This window comes from Antechinus flavipes, chromosome 5 (genome assembly GCF_016432865.1).
Source record: "Antechinus flavipes isolate AdamAnt ecotype Samford, QLD, Australia chromosome 5, AdamAnt_v2, whole genome shotgun sequence".
Classification (NCBI taxonomy): Eukaryota; Metazoa; Chordata; class Mammalia; order Dasyuromorphia; family Dasyuridae; genus Antechinus; species Antechinus flavipes.
In genome coordinates this window covers 83,315,006-83,329,477 of record NC_067402.1, presented here as the reverse complement: position 1 = coordinate 83,329,477, position 14,472 = coordinate 83,315,006, and the positions used below count along the sequence as shown (strand labels likewise).

General features: G+C 32.5%; 1 protein-coding gene across 2 annotated transcripts in view; it reads left to right on the top strand.

Annotated features, from left to right (window-relative positions):
* Nucleotides 1-14,472, top strand: part of UBE3C (ubiquitin protein ligase E3C) — a 176,253-nt gene that overhangs the window by 92,845 nt on the left and 68,936 nt on the right. For both annotated transcript variants that reach the window (XM_051963013.1, XM_051963012.1), the window contains exons 14-15: nt 3,042-3,146; nt 5,619-5,706. In XM_051963013.1, coding sequence (XP_051818973.1) covers nt 3,042-3,146; nt 5,619-5,706 — 193 coding nt within the window. The remainder of the gene's footprint in view (nt 1-3,041; nt 3,147-5,618; nt 5,707-14,472) is intronic.

Below are 14,472 nucleotides of genomic sequence, written 5' to 3'. Positions count from 1 at the left end.
TACATAAATATTTTCTTCATAAGATTTTAATGATATATGTGGAATATGAATGTGGCCAATTAATAGATGTGCTTCTGTTTTCCAAAGATGGTATGATTTCTTTTGATGTGGGTACTTTGTCCATTTATGCCACAGATTGCAGCCCTTCCATACTTTGGTAAACAGAGTTAATCTCTACCATCTCTCCAGAACTCGGCATCCTTAGGCCAGCTTAGTCAGCTTTATAGAGAAAAATTTCCCTAGATATATGCCATTGTGGGGTTCTTGCTGAATATATGAATGTGTAGGTTCATAGTCTCTTTTGTTAATTTCTATAGGCATAGGCTATCTCCTCCCGGCTAGTTTCTGACATCTTTTCTTCTTTCACATCCTTCACCAAGATACTTGTTCCACTTTAACTGATGGATTGCCATGCTATCCAAAACCCATGGATTGGGGACTTTCTGTTCTACTGTTGATTCTCAAAGTTCCAATGGCTGGGCATTTTGTCTTTCTGTTTTTGTTTTGTTTTGATTTTTGCATTTTGTTCTGTACTGAAACTAATCTTCCTTATATGTGTTATCTCCTTAATTAGAATCTGAACTTCTGAGCAAAAAATTTCTAAATTTTTTTCTTTGTATCTCTTATTTAGAATATGGTGGCCATTTAAATAAATAATTTTCCATTCTATGAATTATATGTTTGCCCTTTTAAAATAAAAATTTCTTTTAAAATATTTACATCTATTTTTGAATTAGGGAAAAAAGATGTTTTCCCTCATAAAAAGTTATACTGTTAATTAAAAACATTTTTAAAAACTGTAGTAGCTATTTAGATTGATACACTCTTGTCTTTTGGCAAATAAGGAGCATAAATTTTAAAGTTGGCAAGCTTAAAGTTGAGATAGCCTGTCTATCTGTTCTGTGACATTAGAAAGCAAAACAAAAACAAAATTCATATCTAGAAGGTATTCATAAAGAGCATTTTTATAACCTGATCTACATTATATATATTATACACTATTGACTTTGTAGGAAATACTCATTGGGCAAAGATATATTTTGCTTGTTGGGCATCATTTACTCTTGGAGCTGCATGCAATTCAAAAGATCTCACTTAATTCTTAATAGGAGTGATTATCCAAATTGTCCTTATTTTTCAGGGAGCCTATATTTACCTTTATTTTTATTTACCTGGGGCAAAGGGAGGCATTTTACTATTTTTGTTTTGAAACAGGTTCCCAATAATATTCTAGTTTTATACTTCAACTTTTTTCTTTCCTGGACTAAGCTTGTGATATGCTTGGTATAAGGAATTCCTTCTTGAGGAAACTCGCTGTTTCAATTCAGGTTAGCACCTATGGTGTTACTTCTAGTGTTACAGTATTGCTTAAGGTATAAAGAAATTAATTGTCTTCTCTAGGTTCTGCACACAGTATGTCTCAGAGATTGAATTTTCCTTATTCTGATACTAAGTTTAGCTTGATTTCTTTAGGCTGCATTTGAACTTAAAATAATATTTTTTGGATAACAATTTCAACATGATTTTATTGGTCTCCTTTGTAATCATGATTTTTTTAAAAATTTCATACATTTAAAAACATCCTGAGGAGTTTCTTAAGCTTTAACAGGCTGCCAATGGGATTCATAATATGAAGGTTGAAATAGCTTTTTAAAAAGGCAAAAAGTATAGATTTTGAAAGTGAATTGTGAGACGACTTTTGCTAATGCTTTCCTTGCTGATATGCATATATTTGAAAACATTCAGATAAATATTATTTATTTAGAGGCATTATTTATTTAGAGGCATTCTATTCCCAAGCATACCCATTTGCTTTTCTGAAGAATTCCAATGTATTTTTATATAAGCTCTTCTTTTGAATTGGTAGAACTTGGCTGTAGAAGGCTTATGTTTAAAACCAAAATTTTTCTGTTTTTCTACTAGTTATAAACATTTGTCCATGCCAAAGATGACTTATCAAGTATAAAATTACTTAATCTTAAAATTAAGATTATTATTAACTTATGATCAAAATTAATTATAGGTATATCAAATTTATTGTATTTTTAAAAAGCATTTTTAGTCAGTATTATTAAATATCTTCAAATTATTCAATATATAACTCTGCTCTTATTAATTATATTATTTTTGGGGTGTACAGCCACTACTTGTGTTAGGTTGATAAGATCTTGGTAACAGTCCTCAAAAACACACACACACACACACACACGCACACCTATATATAATATTAAAAAGTGATTCTCAAAATGATAATGGGTAAATGTTTCAGAAAAGGAACAAAAATCTCAAGCAAGGTTTAGTCTGAGTATGAAACTTAGATAAATAAAATAAACGAGTACCAAAGCAAAAATAATAAGACAGTTGAATAGATTGTTTTGACAAAAGCAAGATTTTTTTTTTTTTTATATATGTGGTATAAGGAGAATTAATATTAATTTAGGGGAGATAATGCTGTCAAATAATTTTGTGAGTCTGTAGAGTTTTTCCAGCCTAGATAGATTGAATATACAATTATACATGCAAATGGAACAAAAGTCATTACTTCTGTGAGTTTAATCAGAAAAAGTGAAAAAAGGCTTTTTTCAGTTATATGGGTTGGTCACGGGCAAAATGCTTATTTTTTACTTTTGTAATTGTGCATCATGCAATTTTTAATGAGCTAATATATTACCAAATGTTTCCATTTTAAAATTAGGAACAAAATTTCTTATAGATTTTGTAAATTATCTTGAACAAGTCATTTGCTGCTACTTCTGTTAATTTTGGCTCCTTTTCTCTGGCAGATAACTGCTTTGTATGTAAGATACATTGCTGTGATTTGCGAAAGGAAGCACTTTTAGGTAAACTGGTTCTGGTGCTGATATATATAGCTAATTTTAAAATTACTTAATGTATACTTTTAAGTTACTTAAGTGAACGAATTTTGTAGTGTCCTGTTGAATTTGTTTGCCTTTGATTTCTAATTGGTAGTGTTGCTTGCCTTTGCACAATTTTTCTAGCATGACTTATTTATATTGAATAGATTTATTCTGTCTACCTAGGTTATCACCACTCTAGTAAAAATGTTGAAGTCCAGAGACACAAGACGAAATTTTTGTCCACCAAATCACTGGCTGTCAGAACAGGAGAATATTAAAGCAGATAAGGTATTCGTGAAATGTTTTTGTAATCTTTTGCATAAAACCCACCCTATTCAAGTTCATTTTTAAAGATGACCTTTTCATAAAAGTTCTGTTCATTGTTGAGATTTGGGTTTTGCTTTTCACTGTGTGTGTGTGTGTGTGTGTCTGTCAGAAGGAGAGGGAGAGGGAGAGGGAGGAAGAGAGAGAGAGAGAGAGAGAGAGAGAGAGAGAGAGAGAGAGAGAGAGAGAGAGACTAACTTTATATATTTACAGCTATAAGGTCAAATAGTAGAAGACATAAATATTGTCAGTTAACATAATTAAATTATCTTTTTGTTATTAGGTTTGTTCTGTAATAAAGTGTTAAGTTTAAATTCCTGTATTTAATATAAAATTACATTGAATTTTTCCAGGAATGAGAAAACTGGGCTATCAGCTTAAAGAAGATAGAACTAGTTCTTATTCTTATGGAAATTATTTTGTAGGAAGTAGAAACTAAGATTTAGTAACTTTCTGTGATCTTCTAGCTCTATTATCATTTTTCTAAATTAAATGTCACAATTCCCTTGTAAATTGAATGATAGTTTTAGTTTGGCCATAAGATCATGACTGATTGAATTTTATAACCACCTTTGGTAACTTCTGTAGATTAGTTTCTCATAGTGGAGCTATTATAGTTTGGAGTCCTGTACTAATGAGAATGTTTAAATAGAAATGTGTTTTTAAAACTATTTAAAATAAGACATTATGACTCTTAATTCTGTCATTGGCAGTGCACATAGTAGCTTCTCAATAAATGTTTGTTTTTGATGGTGGTGATGAAATACACACATGGATGAAGTGTGCATACTCACACAAATTTCTTCTGCTTCACTTTAAGAATGCCCACTGTACCATGGAATCAATCAGTCAGCAAATACTTATTGAGCTTGTACTATGTACCTAGCACTGTGCTGGGTGCTGGGAGGAACACAAAAGAAGTAGAGGACATGTTCCCTGCCATCAAGAAAGTTACAGTCTTATTGGGGAGAAAAGATGTAAATATTAGAAACATCTAGAGAACAAGATGGTATAAGGGATTCAGTATAAGGTAGGGTTACCTTGTAATCTGTTCATGGCAGCTTAATACTAGAAGTACCAGAAGGATCTCATTAGTAGATTGCATCACTTATAGTATAATTCCACAGTATGGACCTAAAGAACAGGATGGGTGTTAGGCCAAATCACAAAATTTAATAACCATTGGCTCATATGCAGAGATGGCATTCTTGGAAATTTTGAGTGGTACAACGAAGGTTAGGACTAGACAGAACTATTGAAGCAGGTTAAATTAACTTTGGTGCTGTACCACATTGCCTGTATTCTGCCTAGTACCCCATTTTCCCTGAAACATCTCTCCTATTTGTTAGCTTCTGCCAATTTCTTTTAAAGTATTAATTGAAAACAACCCTTGTCTTTGGGTAGTTTTATTATACTGTTATATCTATGTCGTATACCCTCATGCAGGAAGGAATCTTTGTTGCCTCAATCTTCACTTTTAATGAAGACTTGGCATTGTGGGTGACATTCTTAGTCACATTTGATAATATGTTGTAAAGATTTCACTGTGAAAAAGACATCTGTGGAAAATAAAATAAAATATCCTCTTAAAGAAATAAAATAATTTATTATGAGATCTATATCTTTATTAAGAGCCATAAATAAGCAAATGTTCTAGTTAATTATTTGTTTGCCAAACAAGAGGTTCTGCTTTGATGAATCTATATTATTTGAGTATAAGTAAATAAGATAATTGAATAAATATTTGATATTTGGATTTTTGAGGTTTCATATATATATATCACTGGGAAGCCATCTCAACAAATATAAATGTGTTAATACCTGATCAAAACTGATAGAATGATAAAAAATAAATAACTTTTAGAATTGATAGGTAAATTCAGAATTTTTTCATCAAATCCTTAGAATGTTTATCTAATGAAAAGTTTTTAATCTTTAAAAATTTTGCTATGGATTTGAACTTTCTGTCATCAACAGAATATTTGTGTATGATTGAATTAATGAGGAATTGACACAATTTACATTTTTTCTTTGGTAACTATATGATCATTTGCCTTACTTGCAGTCACATCGCTTGAAGGCTTATTGGTCCTTAGCTTGGTTACCTAATGTTTTTTTTTCTGATCATTGTACTCATAAGTGGCAGTTTTTTCATTTATTTTGAATATAATTTTGTAACTATTATGTACATCCACAAATGAAGTCTTAGCTATCAAAAATCTAATGTCATGTTAAATACAAAAAGAATACCTAAGCTAAGAGAGGTACAAAAAACATCTAGAAGAATTTGAAGGAAAATATTTGTGATGCAAGAATGGGATTTGTAACGATATATTATATGATATATATCTAAGCTTCAGCTTAGAAACTGTAAAATTAAGTTAAAGTTTCAGATTTAATATAGGACCTTATTAACAAGGTTTGGTCATTACATAGGTTACACAGCTCTATGTACCATCGGCTAGACATGTATGGAGAGTCCGAAGAATGGGAAGAATAGGTCCATTGCAGTCTACCCTGGATGGTGAGTTCAAATGTGGGTTCATTTCCTCCTTATCCTGCTTTTGTTAACTGATATGTTATTGCCATGTCAAGTGTACATCTCAAAGCACATGATTTTTCATGGCTTTTGCTTTTCTATCCTATGTGTTGTCATTACACAAGTCAGCAGGAAATTTGTTGAGTCTTGATGATGATGATCTTGTTTAGTTGTTTTTTGTCATGTTTGATTCTTTGTGACTCCATATGGAGGTTTTTCTTGGTAGAGACACTGCAATGGTTTGCTATTTCCTTTTCAAGCTCATTTTACAATTGAGAAAACTGAGGCAAAGTGACTTGTTCACAGTTACACAGCCAATGAGTAAGTATCTGAAGCCAGATTTGAATTTAGGTATTTTAGCACTTATTCTGTGCTACTTGGAAGCTTGGGTGCTAGATTTTTAAAAGTTTGAAGACCTTGAGTTTATTCTGGCCATTTTTATTGTATATCCTATAACATGTTCTATAAATGTAAAACAGTAATTTATAAATTTTAAATGAGTATTATGGAGTGAATACACTGCTAATTGATGTTAGTTAATCCTTCAGTAGCCAGCACAAATGTTGAATACTAGATAGAGATCTATCATTGGCACTAGGAGGACTGGGGTCAAATCTCTTCACTTTTCTCTACAAACTTATGTGACTATGAACAAATTATTTAACATCTTGCTAATATATATCAGATGATTGCAACACATTAGCTGATGTAGGGACTTTTCTTACTCTGGTAAAATCATATGTTTGATACAGAAGAAGTAAGGGAAAGCAAAATTGGTTTTAAAATCTAATATTATTAAAATTTTGACAAGTAACCCATCAATTAATTATCTTCTAAATATTTTAATTTTATATTTATAATTCTATACTCATGTTTCTCTTCCTGTTTCACATAAACACTCGTCAGTAGTCTGTGGTTTGGGGGTTGTTTATTCATGTGAACTCTTTGTGACCCCATTTGGAATTTTCTTGGCAAATATGTTGGAGAGGCTTGCCATTTTCTTCTCCAGATAATTTTACATATGAAGAACTAAGGCAAACAGAATTAAGTGACTTGCCCAGGGTCAGCCAGCTAATACATAACAGAGGCCCTATTTGGAATCAGGAAGATGAGTCTTCTAACTCCAGCTCTGGTACTCTTAACTACTATGCCCCCTAGCTTCTCCAGTATATGGTTAGGGTTTCCTTATTTTCTAATGTGATGGTATTGATGAGGAATTAATTTGTATAGAACTTGTGCTAAGGAGATATTTAACTCACTTTTTTTTAATAACATAAGATGAAAATTTTTTTTAGTAATCAGAATTTTCAAAAAAATGTTGTGTTGTTTTGTTATCATTGTGTGTTTTCATTTCAGTTGATTATCTTGTAATTAATGCAGTAACAATAAATAGCCTAAATGTTTTTAAAAAGCAATTTAAAGAAAATTAAAAGGCAAAGTTTCTTCTATTTACTTATTAACAATATTCATTGTAGCTGATAAATTTTTTTGTTGAATTTAATTTGTGATATTTAGACATTTGAATCACTTTGAATAGTAGCCATTAGGTAAATTGTCATTAATTTGTTTGTGGAGAATGTAAATAATTGAATATAAGAATTGTGTGTGAGTGATAGTTATGTTCCAGATTTCTTTCTTTAAAACTTATATTTGACAAGTGTTCTATATTTATAGTAGTTAAAGTGCTAATACTTTAGTTGTTTGTTTTTATGTTTAAAAAAAAAAAACTCCTGTAGTTTTGTCATACTCTGCACATGGGTCCTATTACCCTGATTTTTGATCTCTGCTCCAGAACCACCGGTACACCTCAGTATTCCAAAGTCATCTCAAGGTCAAATACTGAAACAGCTCACATTTCATTTCCTCTCAGTGTCATTACTCTAGATTTAGGCCTTTCTAGTCTTTCTTCTATACAGTTACAATGGTTTAGTAATTGTTTTCTTTGGCTACATTCTTTTAGTCTTCAATCCACCATTCACATGCTCTTCTGATTCAGCTGCCCTTCTGTTCAAGAAATTATAGTGGCATTTTCTTGCCTCTTGGATAACAAAAAAATTCCTCAAATTTGGCTTTAAAAAACCCTTCAGAAACTGGCTTTTTATACTATATTTAGTATAGTACAACTATTATTGTATGATTCAACCAAATTAGCCAACCTTACTATTTCTCATAGGCAGTAATCCTTCTCCAGTGCCTGGGATGCTCTTCTTATTCTCCCTGGTGGAATCATTGGCTTTGACTTCCTGTAGGAGTTCCCTTTTCTTCTTACCTACATTTTAATGTAGGTCACTAAATGAGAAGAGGAGGTTTTCTCTTCTCAACCTCCAATTACTTTTTGCTCTGTATAATTTTGAATGGAAGCATTATGGGATAATCTATAGAGCTTTAGTTTTGGGGCCAAGGAGACCTAAGCCTAGCCTCTGACGCACATAATGACTGACTCAAGTTGTTTAGGCTCTAAGTGCTCTAGACAATTTGCTAACAGCATAAATTTCAGAGAAGCTTTTGACTTGGGTGGGGAAAAAATGAATGATGATTTTCTTATTGGGGAATTCTCCTATGCCAATGATATTATAGGTCCAGTCCTTGTTACCTCTAGTCTTGAGTATCTTATTTATGTGCTAATAAATTGATGCTGAACTAAGAGAATGAACCTAATTTTAAAGCTAAAGGATTTCAGCCTCAACGGATATCATTCCAGCACTTCTCAGTTCCACAAAATTAATTTTTAAAATATGGTCAACATAGTGGGGTAGAAACAAGCAGTTAACTCCATATGATTTGTTTAGTTTCATTCAACTATGTAGAATTAGCCCATTTATTACAAAGTATCAGTGAAACACATACGGCTATGTGTACACACTTTCACTTAAATGACAAAATGTAAAATTTTAAGTAGCTATAAATTGATGAGTAACTCATATTTCTCTTTAAAGATAGAAGCCTTGCTGAAGAAATTTATTGACAGTTATTGACAAGTATAATTGAATGTTAGTAGTTGATAGTGGCCTTTTAAAAAAAATTACACATTCACTTTCTATTTCATAAAATCTAAAATATCATAAGCTAGATTGAATCCAATTAAAAATATTGCCAAATATAATAAATTTGTAGATAAAATGTTTGATAATTATTCAGTGTTTTCAAAGGGTTATATACTAAAATTTTAATAATGATCATGAACTCAAAAAATCTGCTAGATCTTGACATATTAAATTATAGTTATTTTATTTTTAATTTATAAATTAAAACAAGCATTTCCATAACATTATAATAAAAAAGATGACTGCATATGAAAAAAATGTACTGCGTGCAACTTGTCCCTTTTAAATTATAACAAATTTATTTTTTTTAATGATAGCTTTTTATTTTCAAAATATATGCAAAGATAAATTTTCATCATTCAGTCTTATAAAACTTTTGTCTTTCAAAACTTTCTACTTACCTTCTCTCCATCCTCTACCCTGGACAGCAAGTAATAAAAAAAAATATATATTAAACATGTGCGATTTTTCTGTACATATTTCTACATTTATCATGCTTCACAAGAAAAGTCAGATCAAAAAGGAAAAAAATAAGAAAGAAAAAAAGCAAGAAAACAAGAAAAAAGGTGAAAAAATGCTGTGGTCCACTTTCAGTTCCCACAGTTCTCTTTCTGAATGTAGAAGGCTCTCTCCATCACAAGTCTATTGTCTATTGGAATTGTCCTGAATCACCTCATTGTTGAAAAGAGCCAAGTCTATCGCAGTTGATCATCACATAATCTTGTTGTAACAATGTTCTCTTGGTTCTATTCACTTCACTTAGCATCAGTTCATGTAAGTCTCTCAAGGCTTTTCTGAAATCACCTTATTGATGGTTTCTTATAGAACACAATGACATAATGGACATCCACTCAGTTTCCACTTTCTAGCCACTACAAAAAGAGCTGCCACAAATATTTTTGCACATGTGGGTCCCTTTCCTTCCTTTAAGATCTCTTTAGGATACAGATTCAGTAGAAACACTGCTAGATCAAAGGATATGCACAGTTTAATTAGCCCATTGGGCATAGTTCCAAATTATTCTTCAGAATTGTTGGATCTATGTCTCCACCAACAGTGTACATCTTTACCACAACAACCAGTTTTTCCCCATCCCCTCAAACATTTTATCATTATATTTCCTGTCATCTTAACCAATCTGAGAGGTATATAGTGGCACTTTAGCGATGTTTTAATTTGCATTTCTTTAATCAATCATGATTTAAAACATTTTTTCATATAACTAGAAATGGTTTTAAATTCATCTGAAAATTGTTCATATTCTTTGACTATTTATTAATTGGAGAATGGCATATTAAATTTTAGTCAGTTCTCTATATACTTTAGAAATGAGACCTTTATCAGAATCCTTGGTTGTAAAATTTTTTTCCTAGTTTTGTTTGCCTTCTAATCCTGTCTGCATTAATTTTGTTTGTCCAAAACCTTTTTAATATAATGCAATAAAAATTATTTTATATTTCATAGACTTATTGGTTCAATACATTCATGTTAAATAAAATTTAATATAGTATAATAGTTACAAATATTTTGGTTATTCAATTTAGTATACCAATCTTTTACTTTTATATTGGCTTATTTTATTTTACTATTTCTCTAACCACTGGACATTCCTTATATCAAAGAAAGAGTCAATAATACATAGCTGATTAAAATCTTTTAGAGTCAAGATTTTGATCATTATAATTATGTTTTGTTGTGCTTGTACTTGTATTAGGAGTGGGCTCTTGTTCTTAAATCATTTCGGTAATGTCTACACTTTGTGACCCTGTTTTGGATTTTTTTTTTAATGTTAAATATGGGGAAAATATATGTATATCCAAGGCTTAAGTACTTATACAATTATCTTGCTGCACAAGAAGAATCAGACCAAAAAGGAAAAAAATGAGAAAATAAAATTCAAGTAAACAACAATAAAAGAAGTGAAAATGCTATGTTGTAATCCACTCTCAGTTCCCACAGTCCTCTCTCTGGATGTAGTTGGTTCTTATCACAAGATCATTGGAATTGGCCTGAATTGTCTCATTGTTAAGAAGAGCTATGTCTTTCAGAAATGATCATCGTATAATCTTGCTGTTGCCTTGTATAATGAAATCCTGCTTCTGTTCAATTTACTTAGGATTAGTTCATGTAACTCTCTCCAGGCCTCTCTGACTTTGTGAGGCAATTGGAGTTAAGTGACTTGCCCGGGGTCACACAGCCAGGAAATGTTAAGTGTCTGAGGCCAGATTTGAACTCAGGTCTTCCTGACTTTGGGGCTCATGCTCTGTCCACTGCACCACCTAGCTGCCCCTGCTGATTGTTTTTTTAAAGAACAATAATATTCCATAACATTCATATACCGTAACTTATTCAGCCATTCTCCAGCTGATGGGCTTCCACTCAGTTTCCAGTTTCTTGCCACTACGAAAAGGGCTGCCACAAACATTTTTGCACATGTGGGTCCCTTACCCTCCTTTAGGATAGCCTTGAGATACAAGACTAGTAGAAACACTGCTGGGTCAGAGGGTGTGCCCAGTTTGATAGCTTTTGAGCATAGTTCCACATTGCTCTTCAGAATGGCCAGGTTCGTTCACAACTTCACCATATCCCCTCCAACATTTGTCTTTATCTTTTCCTGTCCTTTTAGCCAATCTGAGAAGTGTGTAAGTGGCCTCTTTTGAATTATTTTGCCAAAGATGCTGGAGTAGTTTGTCATTTCCTTCTCCAGTTCATTTTGCAGATCAGGAAACTGAGACAAACAGGATTAAATGACTTGCCCAGGGTCACAGCTAGCAAGTGTCTGACGTTAGAGTTGAGTCAGGAAGATGAATCTTCTTCACTCTAGGCCTGATACTTTTATGTACTATCACCTATTTGCTCTAGTTGTATACTACTAAGTGTTTAACAACTTGCTGAGAGGAATGGTAGTGAAAATGTTTGTATTTAATACTTTCTAAATTTAGTCTCTGTTATTACCATTTTCTCTATCAGTTTAGTAAGTCTCAAGAAAAAAAAAAACTTCTCTACTTTGCAGTGAATAATTTTCTCATCAGTACCACTTCTGTCTGCTTATGACTGACCTAACCTGTTGACACTGATCATTAATCTGAACTATGAAAAGTGCTTAATGAATTCCAAAATACATACTTTGGATTAAGCATTTTACACTAACTCATTTTAATTTAGGTTTTTTTTTTTTAATTTTCAGTCAAAATAATAAGTCAAACCACAATTTATAGGGTTTGTACATTTCCAAAGTGAAATGTTCACACTCAAAATTTTCATTGTGAACATTGAAATTTAACAGTCCCTTTGTGGCTCAGGAACACTCCCAATTGTCATTATGTGTTCTGTTGTCATAGCTTTGCTTACCTTCCTCTTTTATTAGATTACAGGGGTCTTCTAGTATCCTTCTGAATTCTTCATATTCATGCTTCATAAAGCATGCTATCAAATTATATTTACATAGTATAATTTTTCCCAGATAGTAGAAATTGACTTGTTTCCAGTTTATCCTACTATTAAAAAATGTTTCTGTGAATACTTACATTTCTTTCACTGAGTAGTAGGCCTAACAGTGGCATCTCTGAAAAAAGTTATTTGGACATTTTAGTCAATCACTTAAAAAAATCCAAACATTTTAACTTATTTTCTGGAATATTCTTAATGATTGATTCATGTCTTCATCCACAGTGTATTTGTTTTGCTTATATTGTCACATACTTCGTTTTCTCTCTCTCCTCATTCCCTACCCTTTCCTCCATCCCCTAACTGTTCCCATCTTGTCACTTTCGCTATTTTGTTGCATATAAAGTGAAATCTTATAGTTCATGCAGTGGAGAATGAATCCCCCCCCCCCCCCATAATTTGTTACTTATTTTTCTTGGATATCACTTTTTATTTCTTGTTCATTCATTGTCTGACTCTTCATAAGTCCATTTGAGGTTTTCTTGGCAAAGAAACTGGCATGGTTTGTCATTTTCTTTGCAGATGAGGAAACTGATGCAAACAGAATTGAGTGACTTGCCCAGGGTTGTACTGAGTACAAATTTGAAATCAGGAAGATGTTTCTTTCTGATTCCAGTTCTGATACTCCATCCATTGAGCTATCTAGTTACCCATCAGATTCTGATTAGAGATATTTAATGCAGTTTTTTTTCTCATTTGTTACTTTACTTTCTTATTCTAGTTCTATTGATTTTGTTTCTATAGAAAGAGGGGAATCCTATTGTATCCGTATTCATGATCTGTCATATCTTCTATAACAAATTTATCTCATATGAAGGAAGTGTTTTGTGGGTACTAATGTATGTTACCCATTTGTAATTTCTTGTTCTTTCTGTTTGATTACACTACCTACTTTTCTGATCCTACATTTCTTATATCATAGCTTCTAGATCTCTTTCTCTGGGCAAATTTTCATTGGGAATTTATTGTAGCCTATTTATATCCACCAAGCATTTCTTCTTTGCAATCCATAAAATTTGATACTTTGTAGGTTATGGCAGTCATATATCAGTGCTAGGAAGATTCTGGTACTATAGTATTGATGCAGGTATGGTCCCTTTAAAAATTGATTATTCCTTTCTTTCTGATTCCCAACCCCTCCTAGTTGATCAATCCAGGACCTTTTGATTCACAAATTCTGGTCCCTTTGAATTCCAATAGAAGATCTGGGCCTGTCCCATACCCACCCGGATCTGAGCCTACAAGTAGGCTCCTCTCATAGGCCCCTCTAGATCAATCTCTCATTATAAAAGAGTTTAGCTGGAATCCTCTCTTTGCAGAGATTCCAAACATGCCAGCCTTACGCCTGGCATGCCAGAACCTCCAATTACTCCTGTTTCCGGTACCCTTCTTATCTCTACCTTCACCTGTTTCCTAAACTATACTTTAACCTTACTTCTAAACCCCATAATAAACCTCTTTTATCAATCTAGCTTTTCAGGCCTATAAATTCCTTTATAGGGAACTCTTGCGCCTTCATTAGACCTCATTTAACTCTGTATCCTTGCGCCGAATCCAAAGGGATTGCAGGGTAGCTCTATTTGACTCCCTATATCCCAAACCTGCCACTAGACCTCAATTAAATCGTAATTTCATTTAGGTACCTCATAGCTAGACCTCATCAATATATCTGTGATTTCATTTATAGGAGTGATCCATCAGTTATGCAGATTTCATTCCAATAGATAGATGGCATGGTAAATAGAGCACTAGATTCAGGATGTTCTGAGTTCAAATCCAATCTCGTATACTTTTACTAGCTCTGTGACTCTAGACTAGTCACTTAATCCTTTATACCTCAGCTTTGAAAAAATGGGGATAATACTAGCACATTCCTTTCAGGGCTGTTCTGTGGAACAAATGAAACAATATTTGTAAAGCACCTATTTATTACAGTGCCTGCCTGCCATATAGTAGATACTCTATAAATGTTAGCTTTATTCCTGCTGCTGTTACCACTACCACTCTCTTAATAATGTCCTGTCATAAAATCACCAATAAGACTCTCCTTAAATTTCCTTCTCATAGCATAAGTAGTAATGTAGTATATAGTTTTTCTGTCTTCTTTTGGTTGAGCCTAATGACATGTGATTGATCTATCATCTTTTCCTCCCCAAATCTCTGAGAATTTCCTTTACTTCAGAATTGTCAAAGTCAAAGAAGGATTCTGCAGCTGTATATTGCCTTAGAATATGTCAAATTAATGTTATTTTTGTTGTAT